Source organism: Ammospiza nelsoni, chromosome 11, assembly GCF_027579445.1.
Source record: "Ammospiza nelsoni isolate bAmmNel1 chromosome 11, bAmmNel1.pri, whole genome shotgun sequence".
Taxonomy (NCBI): domain Eukaryota; kingdom Metazoa; phylum Chordata; class Aves; order Passeriformes; family Passerellidae; genus Ammospiza; species Ammospiza nelsoni.
Window position 1 is genome coordinate 16,472,646 of NC_080643.1, and position 14,921 is coordinate 16,487,566.

A 14,921-nucleotide genomic window follows, 5' to 3' on the forward strand; every position below is an offset into this window, starting at 1 on the left:
ACAGGATGGGGGAAGTGGCCAGAGTTTTGATCTGATATTAGAGTAAAATCTTTAACCTTGTCCCAACCAGCAGCACAACCCAAATCTGAATTGTGCCTTTGTGAAGCCTTTAGCAGAACCATGCACAGCATTAATGAGAATTTTCTCAGCTCCTCATTGCTGCTGAGTGTATTTTGATCCAGAAATAGTCCTATTGAAAGGAGTGAAATTACCTCCAGAATGTAGTGCTGTTCAAAATGAAAATGAGTATTTCCTTCTCAAAATGGTCTTACTCAATTGTTAGTATCTTTCAATATAGTCTGAAAAATTAAAAAAAAAAATCCTTTGACACATTTCTCACGTTTCTTCTTTCTATTCCAGTAGCAGGAATAGCCTATGAATTCTAAGGCACACCTTTAACAATAGAGATTTCCTGATTGGTTTTCTAGTTTAGCTTCCCTTCCCTGCCTCTGCCCTCTAATTCGTCTGCATATTTGGGTCTCAGGGTCACCAGGTGTCTGGAGATTAGTCTGATGTTTGTATTTTGCAGATCACAATTTAGAATTAAAGATTTACCAGTCTGCCCTCCTCAGACAATGACTGTAGTATAACTACATGGGAACTAAGTTAACAACCAGAAGGAGAGACTATTGATTTATTTGAAGTTCACAGCATGCAACTGCATTCAAAGACTGGCAGTTTGTCAGCCAGAGCAGGTGGCTTCTTGATGAGACAAAAAAAGCTCACATTAAAATTTGAATTTTTACTGTACCTTGTAGAGAAAATAGAAATACTGTTTTGTTTGCTCCTATGAGCCGATGCAGAATGAGGTTTTGGAATTGCTGTGTTGAAGCCCAGCCATTTATTCTTGTTACAGAATAGAACTGGAATCTTAGAGGTGCTCTGGGTTGCAGTACTGGCACTGCTCTCTACTAACCCGTTGTTATCTGCAACACTTAATTCTTAATTTAAAAAATTCTTAATTAAAAAAATGTGGGCTTGTGACTCATCCCATGTGGTGGCTCAGGATTATTTGAGAGGACTGAGCTGTGTGAGTTCAGCCTTCAGTCACTCAGTTTGGATCAGAGCCTTTGCAGTGAGTCCCTGTCAACATAGGCTGTCCTTGCATTGAATCCCAGAATTCCAGAGAGCATTTCTTCCCTTTTGGGCTCCTTCACAAATTCTTAACTTTCTCAAAGCCAGCACATTATTGCCAGGGGTTGAACTAACTGAGTCTGGTTAATGGGGTGTTCTTGACTGGGCAGTCAGATGGTTACAGATTTTAAAAAATCAACATTTCTGGTGTTTTCTTGGGTTAAAATTTATGGACGCCTTGGGGAAATGACCAGTAGCAGTTCTTGTCATCATATTGTTCCATGGGGGGGGTTTACATCAGAATTTATATTCCATGTGTTATTCTTGGTCTGCTTAGCTTGTTTCTTCCTGGATTCATTATCCTTGGACATGCTAAAACTGAAGAATCTCCAAGCTGTCTTTTTTCTGCTTGGTTTTGAGAGATGTTGTATCTCCTGCATCTCTTTGTCAGTGCTGGGTCTAGAGCATGGGTTAGTGCTCCTATATAAAATATGTGCTACCTGTTCCATGTCTTCATCACAAAGGACCTTTTACTGTCCTTTTTTCAAGACTTCAATATTTTAAGAATTTTTTTTATTTTCTGAGCAATATGAGTTCATGTTTTTCTTCATCTGTATTATTGTGAAGGCACAGATTGGGCAAGATCTCTGAGTTCTGAAGGCAGAAATTTAGATCTAATTATGTTTTTAGTGATGAGTGTTAACACAGAAATTCTTTGCTTACCACTGAGGAAGTAACTTGATTAGAAGTTTCTGGGATAGTTGGTGAGGCTGGATAGTTGTAGTTTTGAAAGATGAATATTTGTAAAGAGCTTGGAAAGGTCACTTATCACTTCTGAACTGAGATACTGAAGCAGAAATCTGGTTAAAGGATCTTTTCACAGAAAGCTAATATTACAAGTGATGGTCCTATTGTATCCTATTTTTGGACTCAGTTTTATATATTTGGACTTAGATGTTTATTGTATCTACTCAGTACTTCATGGAAAACTTAGCTTAAGATACTGGCATTCATCCAGTAGCACAGGTCTCTTAGTTCACCCTTTGACCTGAAACAAAATTCCAAGATCTCCTAAAAATTCACATTTCATTGTGTCTGAATTTCTGCTTCTGACTCCTTTATGTCCACAGAAAGCCATGAATTATATAAAGGTTATATAAATATTATATATATATATATATATATATATATATATATACAATATAAAATAATTATATAAATGATATAAAGGTCATCACTGGCTGAGTGAATGGCTCCTGGGTGCTGATGTGCTGTGCTCAATGCTCCTGTTTCCCTTGGTGGCAGGACTGCATCAGCCTGGGCTCGGGCGAGCCGAGCCGCAGCGCGTACCACTCCTTCGTGCTGTACCACAACAACAGCCCGCGCTGGGGCGAGATCATCAAACTGCCCATCCCCATCGACCGCTTCCGCGGCTCCCACCTGCGCTTCGAGTTCCGCCACTGCTCCAGTGAGTGCCCCCCCATGGGCTCCTGCAGGGCCAGCCAGAGCTGCATCAGCCTGTCACTGGGTGGGAGCAGGGAGGGGAGGCCAGCCTGACACACAGTGAAGGGGCTCTGCTAAGCCACCTTTTGCTGAATTTATCAAACAGCACACTGAAAACATGGGGAACGGTCAGTGCAGGGCAAAGCAATTTGTAGATGTTTGTCCCTGCTGTTCTTTTGTTGTGGTTTTCTGTAGAATGTTTTCTTTGCAGGATAAACAGTTTAGATTTTGCTGTGTTTGGCATGTCTGTGTTTGATTTGAAGCTTGTCAGTCCTTTACATAGAACCAGAAAAAAGGTATTGGAATTAGAAAAGTTGTTTGTTATGTAGCTGCTTGTTTTCTTTTAGGCATGTGGAGAAGTTGGTGAGTAATCTTGTATATATTGACAAGGTATGCACAAATACAATTCCTTCTTTCTATCTCTTGCTGCAGCAAAAGACAAGGGAGAAAAGAAACTCTTTGGTTTTGCATTCACCCCATTGATGAGAGATGATGGCACGACCTTGTCAGATGATATCCATGAGCTTTATGTTTATAAGGTACCAGTTCTCTGCAGACTTTTCACTGCTCATCTCTACTTCATTACTTAAATGACTAATGGTCATTACATTATCCATCTCCCCCTTCTTAGAAGTTTGTGAGGAACAGATTAATAGTGGTTTCAAAATTTTATACATTCAAAATCACATGGTTTGGCTAGAGCCTTCTTACAGCTTACCTTTTCTATCCTGATGATAATGATTTATCTGCTATTAATCCCATCCATTTTGACTTCAAACACGTTGGTGTTCATGAGCATTCAGCACTTCTACCAGTCTGAGTAATTGCTCTGTGCCTTTGCAAGATGACATTGTGTTGGATTCAAATGTCTTGTGCTGCAGTGCCAGAGCTTGGCAGCCCTGCAGCAAGAGATTTGGGCACTGGGGTTTTTCCTTCCTGCTGATTCACCTGGGTTTATTTGTTCAGTACAATTTTCAGGCAGCAGCACTAAGTTTACATCTGGAAGATCCTGGTGAGTTGTAACGAGGCAGTGGTTGGAGATAACTCTGTAGAGCTGGGTCTCTTCTGGACATGTCCAGGCCCCCGAGCACAGCTTTTCCTTAGAAATGTTGGTGTGCACCCACAAAAATCCCAACACAGGCACTGTTGGGGAACTGCTCACAGGCTCTGGGTGTGTGGGATGAGATGGACAAGGTGCAACTCCACCCTTATGCTGTCCCTGCAGTGTGATGAGAACAGCACGTTCAACAACCACGCGCTCTACCTGGGGCTGCCCTGCTGCAAGGAGGATTACAACGGCTGCCCCAACATCCCCTCCAGCCTCATCTTCCAGCGCAGCACCAAAGAGACCTTCTCAGTCTCCACACAGCTCTCTTCTACCAAACTGACCCAGAATGGTGAGTTGCTGATCCCTCAGAACTGCCCAAGGCAGCAGGAATTAGGAAAGAGAGGAAAAAAAATTCACTGTTAGCACTTCTACACAATCCAGAGTTTGTTTTGCTTGGCTTTGACAGAGTGGCTCAGTAAATAAGATTTTTTTAACAGCAATGTCCCTAAAGCACAAGCAGACAGGAGTGGATTGTCCACAGTGCAGTGTCAAGTCACACAGGGAAAAATGCAACCTTTACTCTTTCCAAAGCCCTTTCCCATTCCTCCATTCCTTTCTCCATTAGCAGTATTAACTCAATTCCTTTCTCCATTAGCAGTATTAACTCACTCCATATTGTACTTCTTGTTTTCCATTATATATATATATATATGTAATTTCCCAAGAAGTGTGGTCTGCATCCAGAGGAGAAGTGCAAAGTGATGAATCTGATGGGTCTGGGCTTGCCATTCTTCCCTCTGTGTGTGGTTGTAGCTCTTCCTTCCTCTCTCTGCAGTGGATCTGCTTGCCCTGCTCAAATGGAAAGCTTACCCAGACCGAGTGATGGATATTCTGGGAAGACTGAGACATGTCAGTGGCGAGGAGATTGTAAAGGTACTGCATTAACTTACAGCCTCTGGATGTATCTGTGATAGGCACTGAGTTCAGACCTGCAGGCCACTTCTGAAGGCTTCCTCTTACTGTGCTTTTTGATTCACACTGTGAATTCTCACCCTCTATGAATTGGGATTTTATTATGACATGAAACTGGACAGGAAGATACCCTTGAGAATCAGGGCACAGTCAGTCTGTGGGATCAAAGCAGAGCTAATCCTTGGTCAGATTCTCTCAGCCACATGTGCTGGCTCCTCAGCACCAGTGGTTGCAGCCTGCAGTCCCACACAGCTGCTGGTATGGGACAGTATGGGACACAGACACACACAGACCCTGGCAGGGGCTCTCTGCTGCATCCAGCCAGCAGTGCACCAGGCTTCTGGCTGCCAGCTCATCATTTCACCAGGTTGTGTAGCCACTGCTGCTCTACATGGTAATCTGGTGTGGCCTGAGCTTCCTTAGGGCCCAGAACTTCCAATTGCCTTTGAATACTTGTGGTTTCAGCAAAACAAAGTTCATTTCTGATAATCTTAGGTGTACTGGGAACTTTCTCTAGGATTTATTTCTATAAATCTGGAAGTAAAAGCTGATTTCTAACACAACCAAGGAGAAGAAGTTGAAGACAAATCCTATCACATAATAAGTAGTTTGTCATTAAAACCACTTTAGTGTAACTCATTTGAGTGCTGCCATATCTGTTATGAATGTTACTCTTTGTGATAACTTGGTAACAGTAACAGGGCAGCACAAATCCCATTTGTATTGGAATTCTTCAAGAATGTCATGTTTTGTACACCTCATTTGTAGGGCAGTACAAGTATCTGGTTTTTAGAGAGAAAGAAGAAGAAAGATATGGATTGAATTATTTCATGGGAAGAAGTAATTGATTCTCCCCATAAATCAGCTGTCATTTGGCACTGGGATATGAAGAACAGAATGTAATAATTCAGAAAAAAAGACATTTTATCATTTCAGAGACTTCATAAATTGTTATAATTTATTTCTTGTTGTCCACATTAGAAATTTAAGTAGAATAGATTAAAAAATCATGAGAGAATGTGCAGTTAACAATCTCCAGCACTCTCCTTCACACTCATCCTTTTGGAGACTGTGCTTTGAGAAGAAAAATCACTGAACTGTCAGTGCTCAACAAGCTGTGGAGTTAAGGGTGAAAGAAGCAATTGGCAACATGGAACTTGCCCCAATTAATGCTTGTTAGAAAAGCTTTACTTTCTCCCATTTAACAAAAATTTCAATATTAAACATAATTTAATGTACTGGCCAGCCTCAGCCTCTGATGCTGAACAGTACCTGAGACTCCAATGATTTGAGAATGAGTGCAAGTTCTTTGCCACTGGTGTCAGGCAGCACTTCCAGTCAGCTTAAAGTGAAAGGAACACTCAGTCAAAATTAAAAATCAGGTATAGAGTACATATTTCTTATTTTTTGTTTTTCTGTCACTTTTGTTTGAAAATATTCCTTGCAGAATAAAGAGAAAAATTTATCTTTGTAAAATCAAATTAAAATCTGTCACATCATATGGATGTACCTGAAGTGATTTATCCTTGCCAAGTGTTTCACAACAATATTAACATGTATGAACTAATTAAAGCAGGGGAGAAATAACCTTTTGAATACAATTTAAGTTTAAATTCTTTGTTCATGTCGTTTTAGTTCCTACAAGATATTCTGGACACGTTGTTTGTAGTTTTGGATGACAACACAGAGAAGTATGGTCTGTTGGTCTTTCAGTCTCTGGTAAGCTGCTGGATTATTTACCTCGTGCTCAGTGAGTTTTAAGTTCCTTATGATCATATTACTAGTACTGTACTTCTGCCAGATATGAAATACTCAGCTGATCCAGCCATGCCTTCTGTAATGATCTTGGGTGAGGAGGGCAAGCTGACCTCAGCACCTGCAGGGGCAGCAATATTCACTGTAACGTGGGAGAAGCAACCAGTACTACCTGATCACACAGCAGTGACTGCTTAAAGCAGCTCATGTATTTGAATGCTCCTTACCTTGGGTCACTTGTTTGTAGTCCCTTGGCAGCAATGTGCAGCTCCTTGAGCTGGGTTCCCTTCTCCATGTCCCCAGGTGTTCATCATCAACCTGCTCCGTGACAGCAAGTACTTCCACTTCCGCCCCGTGATGGACACCTACATCCAGAAGCACTTTGCAGGAGCTCTGGCTTACAAGTAGGTCTTGTGTTCCTCCCCCTGAGAGGCAGCATCACCAAACTTGGGAATGGTGCCACCATCAGGATCACAACCTTCGTGGCAGCAGTGCCCCCAAAAGTAGAGCTACTCACCTGGAAGTTTTCCAGCACAGCTGTAGGGAAAAGCTGCCAAATGTCCCCAGTGGCTCAGCATGGTTGGGCATTTCTCTTTCCTTCTGGACTGGCAAATCTTTATTTTCTTTCTTTCTTTTTTGCTTTTTTTTAACTGAAGAGACACTCAGCAACAACTCATTATCAGTCTGTAGTCTATACAAATGAGCTCCCGAGAGCACGTGCATTCCTCATCTTAAGGATGCTGGGAGACATGACTTGTGTGACTTAGAGAACTAATTGTAACTTCCAAAGTAGACAGATATTCACAGAAGATGTTCTATTTGGTTACAGTTTAATTTCAGTAGATCAGAAATTTAAATTTCACTGTCACTTTGATGATTCTGTCTTATTTCCTGGTATTCAAAAGAGTCTTGCATCAGAGAATGAGACAGACCTTTTGAAAGCACTAACAGTTACTCTTCAGGTTGTTGGGTTTTTCTTTTAGACCATTGCTTCTGTATATTTGAATATATTCTATCTTTGGCCACAGTAAACTATAAAAAGCAGCTAATAATTTCTTTTGATTATTTTAAGCAATTCACATTTTTGTGTAATTAAAATAAATGTGAAAAATACTCTATCAGTGGCAGGTAGAAACCCATACATAATATACAACACTGGAAGGCACAGTTGTGTTCAGAGGGTAAAAAGGTGTTCTGCTTCTGCCTTGTGTTAATTAGCACCTCTTTCAGACAAAACAAATGTTTTTTGGTGATCTGATGTCTGAAATAAAACATGGGTTTAATACAGCTTTGTAAGTTAGTCCAGATGGTCTCGTGTACTTAGCAAAATAGATGCAGGTATTTTCTTTGTGATCTCAGTTTCTAAAGGCTTCTTACTAAGATGAGAGCTGGGATCTCTTATTAAAACAAATGTATATTTTGGTCTTAGAACCATGCCTTTATCAAAGCTATCTTTCTAACAACACCTTTTTTATGTGCTCTTACTGTTCCTCATGGTCCAAGTCAATTACAGAGAAGAAATGATTTTCTGGTTTTGAAACTTAAATAAATGTAAATACTATGTAAATTCAGTACCAAGGACAGCTGTACCAACTGACCGCTGAAATAAAGTGAAATGAGGCTGCTTTAGAGATGTGTCCCTAACACCAGGATGTTTGCTGGCTGTCAGAAGAGGTGCTGAAGCTGCTGCTCCTGTTCCCCCAGGGAGCTGATCCGCTGTCTGAAGTGGTACATGGACCGCTCGGCCGAGCTCGTGCGCCAGGACCACATCCAGGAGGCAATGAGGGTAGGTATCCAATGGGCACTGCTGGCTGCTCCTCTGGCACCAGAGGGGCTGGCAAAGCTGCAAATGGAGTCAAGGGTAGTGTAGCACTGGTTTCCTAGAATTGCTTAACCAGGTTTTTTTATATATAGCCACAGTTTTAGTTTTAGGGGGAGATTCATTCTTATGCTGAAAAAATTGAAATAATTAAGTCACTTTAAGCCCTTTTGCAACCCTGTGGAGAACTTAAATGGGACTTAGTTCCATGGCTAGTGCATAAATACCCCACTGATGTGGGCTGCACCTTGCCCCCCATGCAGCAGTGTATTTGAGTGTATCAGGTATGGGTGCTATGGATCAAAGCTCTTCATTTCTGGCTGTGACACAGCTCCATTGTAGCATGGGTTGAAGTCCTGGAGTATTTTAAGCAGCAGATAAATGAGTCTTTAACAGGATGGAAATCCTCAGAAGTAGCACAGGACCTGACCTATGGTTCTGTGATAGGAGCATGATGTCCCAGGGAGGCACAGCTGTGAGAAACAACAGGAATGTTTTAGTGCTATTACAGAAAAATCAGAGGATAAATATTCATTTTATCATGTGTAAGCCTGGAAGTCAGTGTGTCAAGTGCACAAATACAAGATGCCAACATTTGCAGGAAGATGTTTTTCTTTGAGTGAATGCCCACCTGCCTCTAAGCGGGCTGGTGCCCTAACACCTGAGTCTGGGCACTTGCAGAACTGGAAGCAGTGGCAGTGATCAGCACGTGGATTTTGTCCTTTGTCTGTTCAAATAGGTGTAACCTCTTCCAGGTGAAGGACACTGCCAGTGTCATCCTCTCACTTTCCAGATCCCCTGCTAGGATCCTACTCAGATAGTACAAGGGCATTACACCAGGGCTTGCTTTGGCTTTGTAGATATTGACATGCTTAGGAACATCATCTTTGGAATCTTCAACCACAGATTCATATGGAATGGTAAAAATAGGGCAAAGATGCCTTTTCAAGGAATTTGCAACTTTCTCATTCTTTTTTTTTTTTCTATCATTATCTCCCTTGGTTTTTTGTAATTGAGAAAAAAGCTATTAAAGTTATGAAGATGAGAAGAAGATCTCCAGCTGGAATGACTTCGAGGAGGTTTTCTTGCCTCTCAAATCACTCATTAGTGGTTTAAGCAGTGCAGCAAATAGAGATGTAGGATATTGTCCCTATGTGATCTGCATTTGTGGAACCTCATAGCAGTCCTGTTTGGAAACAGTAAAGACAGAAATGCAGGAATGTCTTTTAGGGATTAGGGGTTAGGGAAGTCAGTCTGTGAATATGGTACCTTGTGTCTCAGCCTCCAAGGCAGCTCTTTGCTTTCTCAGGCTCTCAAGTGCTGGCCTGGGATGTGGCTGTTCCCTCTGGGAGGGAGGTCAGTTTGCAGATCTGACAGCCCAAGCCTTTCCAAGCACAGGAATTAAAATTACCAGCAGAGTTTGTGCAGACCTGACAGCACATCCTCTGCCACCCACGCTGCTGTCACATCTTATTCAGACAGTTGCCTTTGCAGGTATCTCTTGCAGGCCCAAATTCAGGTCTTTATCTTCTCCCATTACAGTGAAGTGATTGATTTCCTTCTTTGTTTCCAGATGGTATTTCAGGCATTTGGAGAAAGTTTGTACCAAAGACATTTTCATTGCTAATGTTTCATTACTAGTACCAGATTCTACTGTTGAGGATTGCTCTGGTCTTTGATGTGTTCACCACAGTCCTTGCATTAGAAGTTCTTTGACTGAGAAAATAGGATAGCTCTGTATCCCTTTTCCCCTGAATTACCTGTTCAGTGTAGTGCCCTAAAGCTGCTGCTGAAATACTCTGCACTCTCATGGCTCCTGGCTGCTCATGTACATTCATCATGGACATGCAGATGTCTCACAGGATTCTGATTTCCACCCCTGGCATTAGCAAAGAGAGTTCTAGAGGACTTCTAAAATTTCTTACCTCCCTCAAGACTGGTCTTAATTCTCAAAACCTCCTGTGCAACTTGGAGAAGCTATAACTGAAAGGAATTTTCTACCTAGAACACAGCATCATGCTCCTTTATTGTGCCCTATACAAAGCTCCACAAAAGCTCCATCCAAGAAGAGCTGCCTGTGCCTCCCAGGGGATTTCTGTAACCAAGTGTGCATGAATGGCTCCACAGCCAGTTTGGCTGTCTCTGAGGAAATTAAGAACTAAGGAACTGTGTCAAGGAAATGCCCTTCCAGCTTCAGTTCTCTTCCAGCAGAACTATAAGTGGGTTTTGCCTAGATTAGGGAATCAACAGCAAGGGCTTTTTTTCCTCAGGAGGTTTTCCCTGAGTCTTCCGTGCTGGTCACAGGGCAGAGGTGCTCACTTGTTACATGAGCATGCACACAGGCTGTGAGGGACCTACTTCAATTTGACACTGATCTTTTATATCATGCCAAACATCACTGAAGGCTGGGAATTTATCTCAGTGCACTTGTATGTCTTCAGTCACAAATTCACATCATATTTGTGATGCTGTAGGTAGCAGGAGCCAAAGTTAGTCCTGGTGCTGACTTGTGCTGCCAAGACTTGGTTTGTGTTTTTGGCATCCCAGCCACGTGTGCAAACACTGGGAACTCCTTGGTTCAGTGCCTGTATGGGCTCACTGTGCTAAGGAAGTGCAGTGCTCTGAGCCCTGCTGTCTCACCTTCCACAGGGAATTATGGAGGTTCACACACAAATGCTCTGATTGACTGCAGAACCTCACATTGAAGTTAGGAGCCTTCAGATGAGAATCATGGTTGTGTGTACTGAAGGCTCAAAGCAGCTCCCATGAGCACTGCATGTGCTGGGTTTGGTGTTGGCACAGGGCTGTCAGCCTTGGAGAGCTGACTGGGATCCAGCTGGCCTTTGTCTTGTCTGGAAACAGGAACACAGCTGAGATTTCCTGATGAAGTTCCTTGGTGTAAGGAAGCTTCACTGAGAGATGGTTTAGTACAGAAGTATGAATAATAACTGCTAATTACCAATGTTGCCATAATGTCTGGGGGGGAGGAGGAGGGGGGAAGGCTGTAAGAGTCAATGGCATTTTGAAATCCATGATGGCTTTACGAGGAATTTCACATTCCTGTTCTATATCCTTAAAGCTGTGGCATTCTAAAGCTTACAACATAGCATTGCATACTTGTGCTTATTGTGTGGTGGTTCAGTGAGGGACTCTTAGGAGTGCAAAAATATCTCCTGGGAGCAAAACCTGTATTTGAATTCCCAGCACTGAGGTGAGACAAGAGCATTTTCCATGGAATACAGTGAAATATTACTAAGGTTTCTGTACAGCCTATGATTGCTGAATCTCCAGCCTGTTGTTTTCCTGTACTGGGTTTTGAGGATATCATCAAAACTGAATTATGTCTTCCCTCAGTCCTGCTTTGCTGGTGAATCCTGTTAAGCGCTAACAGAAGGAGTGATGTCCCTGATATCTGGTACACTCTGGCTCTGCCAGTTGTGCACAGCCAGTATCAAGGTGTGAAGTGTCACCTTGCTGGGGTGGCTCAGAACTGTTGACAGGACAGGGACTTGTTACAGCTGCTCAGAACAAAGTGTTTTCTTCATGGTCACTGCTGCCAAATCAATGCAGTTCTAAATAATACCATTTACAAAATTTTGAAAGAAAACAGAACAGCTTCTTCAGCCACTTCATTGTGCCAAGTCATGAGAAAACCAGACATTTCATACCTTGACCAAAATTTTCCTCAAATGATGTAACTCAGATTTGTCTCCTTCATGTAAATGCATACTTTTTCTGTTAGTGGGACATAGAAGTAACAAAAATTATTGGTTGAGAATGGGTACTTGCCTAAGAGTAGTTTTTCCTCAACTGAATTATGTAACTTATAAAGCCTGTTTTTCATTCTCCTTTCTAAAGCTCAAGAATTTAGTTATTATGCATGTAGAGTCTTTCCTGGCTCTCTTTAAAGCTCCTTTATTTTTCTTTCTCTCTTTTTCTCTGCCTTGATCTCCTTCCTCTCCTGCTCCTTAAGGCCTTGGAATATCTTTTCAAGTTCATTGTCCAATCTCGGATCCTTTACTCCAGAGCTACTTGTGGAATGGAGGAGGAGCAGTTCCGCTCCAGCATCCAGGAGCTTTTCCAGTCCATCAGATTTGTGCTCAGCTTGGACAGCAGGAGCTCTGAGACTCTCATCTTCACACAGGTTTGCTATTTCCTACACTCCCACTGGCAGACCACAAGGCAGCTGTTCCTGCAGGGGTGGGAGGTGTGGGCACACACGGGGGTGAAATGCAGGTCAGTTTTCCCTCCTAACAAGCTGCTGATGCTGGAAAACAAGACACCCATTAATGGCATTAGGCAGTAACTCTGCACAGGTGAGCTGGACTGGGGGCACTTTAGGAGGAAGTGACTTCCACATGAGCATGCAATTTCTGCTGTTCACAAAAGTAAACTCTGTTTTCAAGTCTCCCTCATTCCTATATCTTATGGTTGGCTGTTGCAACAAAGCAGATGGGACTCAGTTTCTCCATGCAGGAAAAGCCCATCCTTTATTCACATACTTCATATTTATAGGAAATACCATAAGGCACTGTGTTAAACCTAACTGGTCAGCAATACACTGACACTCAGTTTATTGGTGGGTAAATGGCTATGGTGTACATCTGTCAAATCTCTGTATATTTGGTTAGTTTCCATATTTTCTTCACTGATTCTTATGGGACAGAATTCTTGTTTAGAACAGGTGCAAATTGTTTTATTACCAGAATAGCTTGTTGTTAACTGCTTTCATTCTTATGATTTTTCACATGGGAAGTTAGCTAACTGCACTTAGAAGAAATAACAGGCCAGGTGCTAATTTAGCAGAGCAAGGCCTGATTTTATAAGGCCTTTCTTTTATAATATCTCTACTTGTATGCAACAGTTGGCCTCAAGAATTTCTAAATCCTTCACTATAGTACTTCAAATCAATATTTATGGTCACAGCAGCATCACAGTGAGAAGTTCAACTGATGTGTTTGCACTCAGGTAAACAATTCCAGCATGTGTTAAAATTACAGTCAGAATCATGTGCAGCCTGACCACAAACATGTTGTGATGCCCATACTCATATTTAATGCATCATTAAATATGGCCCAGGGGACTTCATGAAGATTCCATGCGGGCTGAAGACAATACTCCAAGTAAGGATGCTGCTTAGTTTTGGGCTCAGTTTTAAAGTACTGCATTACATACTGCTGAATCTAAATTTTAAATGTCAAACATCCTGTTTGATGCCTCTGCTCAGAGAATGTCAGGATGGAGCACCCAGAGCTCCCTGGTTAATGTGAAGGTGGTTTGTAATCACTAATGCAGAATTACAGGTGTTTGGAACACCTGCTGTATTTTGCAAAAGAAGCAGCTGCTGTGAACGCTGCAGCCAAGCAGTGACTCTGCTGGTTCAGGAAGCTGCCAGTGGAGTGATCCCCTTCTTAAGGAGCTGCTCTGAAAGATTTGAGAACAGCTGCTCTAATGTTTTATTTAATCACCCATTAGTGGGTATAATAAGATGAGCCAGGAACAAGAGCAATCAGTGCACAGAATTTTGCAGACAAAATTGGTGATGGTGAATGGAAACAGTATCTGCTGAATGTTTTCCAGTTGTGTTGGTCCCAAATAGAGAGGGAGAGTCACTTTGAGGATGGGGAATTTTCTGTTTTTTTCTTTCTCTTCTTAATTTTTTTCCACCTTTCTCTCAGTATGGTATTTCTTACTTTGGACTTTTATAATTTGCAAAGCCTGTCCTTGTTGAATCTTTGAAAAGTTTACTTTTTGTTTCCCCCTTGCCACTGTGTTGCCCCCTGACCCCCTTGCCCCGTAGGCCCCCCAGCCTGGAGGGCAGGCGAGCGGAGCCGGGACAGGTGCCCCACAAAAAGGTGGGGGCACAGCCAGGCCGACATTTAATTCTGTAAGTAATGATCCCCAGGACTGCTCAAGTGTTTCATTGTGGATGTTCCCAGTTAATCTCCTTTCCCTACCCCAAACACTCTTTTCCTGCATATCGACTAGAGTGTGATGTTTAAGTGGCCAGTACATTAGAACTTTAAAATGTGGAATATTTCAGTTAATTCATGGACCAGTTTATATCATCTGCACACCAAAAAGACAATACTGAGGGTGTAAACAAGATTATATAAATCAAATTGTTCAGGGGAGCCAAGCAGTTGTTTCTTATTTGGTTTTTAGTTCTGGAAATCTGGACAATAGTTAAATACCCACAGAAATGCTCAAGGCCCTGGCAAACAATTTCCCTCACACTTGCCCTCTTCTCCAAGATAACTGAGAGATCTCAGTTTTTTCCAGCAATGAGAGTAAAACTGATTTCCTTCCTCCTAGGCAATTGGTTTGACATGAGTAATGTTCCAGCATATTTTAGGGTGTTGAGCAATAATGGGACCCTTCAAGGTCGCCTCAGGACACCTCCAAATCTTCCTGAAGAGATCCCATGCCTACCCTTGGATTGCTAGGGTTTATACAGAAATCCTTCTGCTTTAAAAGTAACAGAAAGTTTAGGAAATCTCCTGTAAGGATTTGTTGAGCCAATATTGTAATTTCACTTGTATTATCCCAAAGATAAAGACAGTGACTGGATTTGTGGCTGTTACTGCCTTCCAAGAGTACCAGGAGCTAGTGAAACAATTTATTCTTATTTATTTTGTTAGTACATTGTAGGTATGCAGGAACAAATAGGTGACAACACCCAGGAGGCCTTGTGGGGGTTTGCGTAATCTGAATTGATTGTAACAAAACAAGATTTTGAGAGAGAACAAG

General features: G+C 42.0%; 1 protein-coding gene across 3 annotated transcripts in view; it reads left to right on the top strand.

Moving 5' to 3' along the window:
• Positions 1-14,921, top strand: part of DOCK3 (dedicator of cytokinesis 3) — a 185,547-nt gene that overhangs the window by 117,869 nt on the left and 52,757 nt on the right. For all 3 annotated transcript variants that reach the window (XM_059479976.1, XM_059479977.1, XM_059479978.1), the window contains 8 exons: positions 2,380-2,542; positions 3,010-3,116; positions 3,803-3,974; positions 4,461-4,558; positions 6,233-6,316; positions 6,656-6,756; positions 8,057-8,138; positions 12,145-12,315. In XM_059479976.1, the coding sequence (XP_059335959.1) occupies positions 2,380-2,542; positions 3,010-3,116; positions 3,803-3,974; positions 4,461-4,558; positions 6,233-6,316; positions 6,656-6,756; positions 8,057-8,138; positions 12,145-12,315 (978 nt within the window). The remainder of the gene's footprint in view (positions 1-2,379; positions 2,543-3,009; positions 3,117-3,802; positions 3,975-4,460; positions 4,559-6,232; positions 6,317-6,655; positions 6,757-8,056; positions 8,139-12,144; positions 12,316-14,921) is intronic.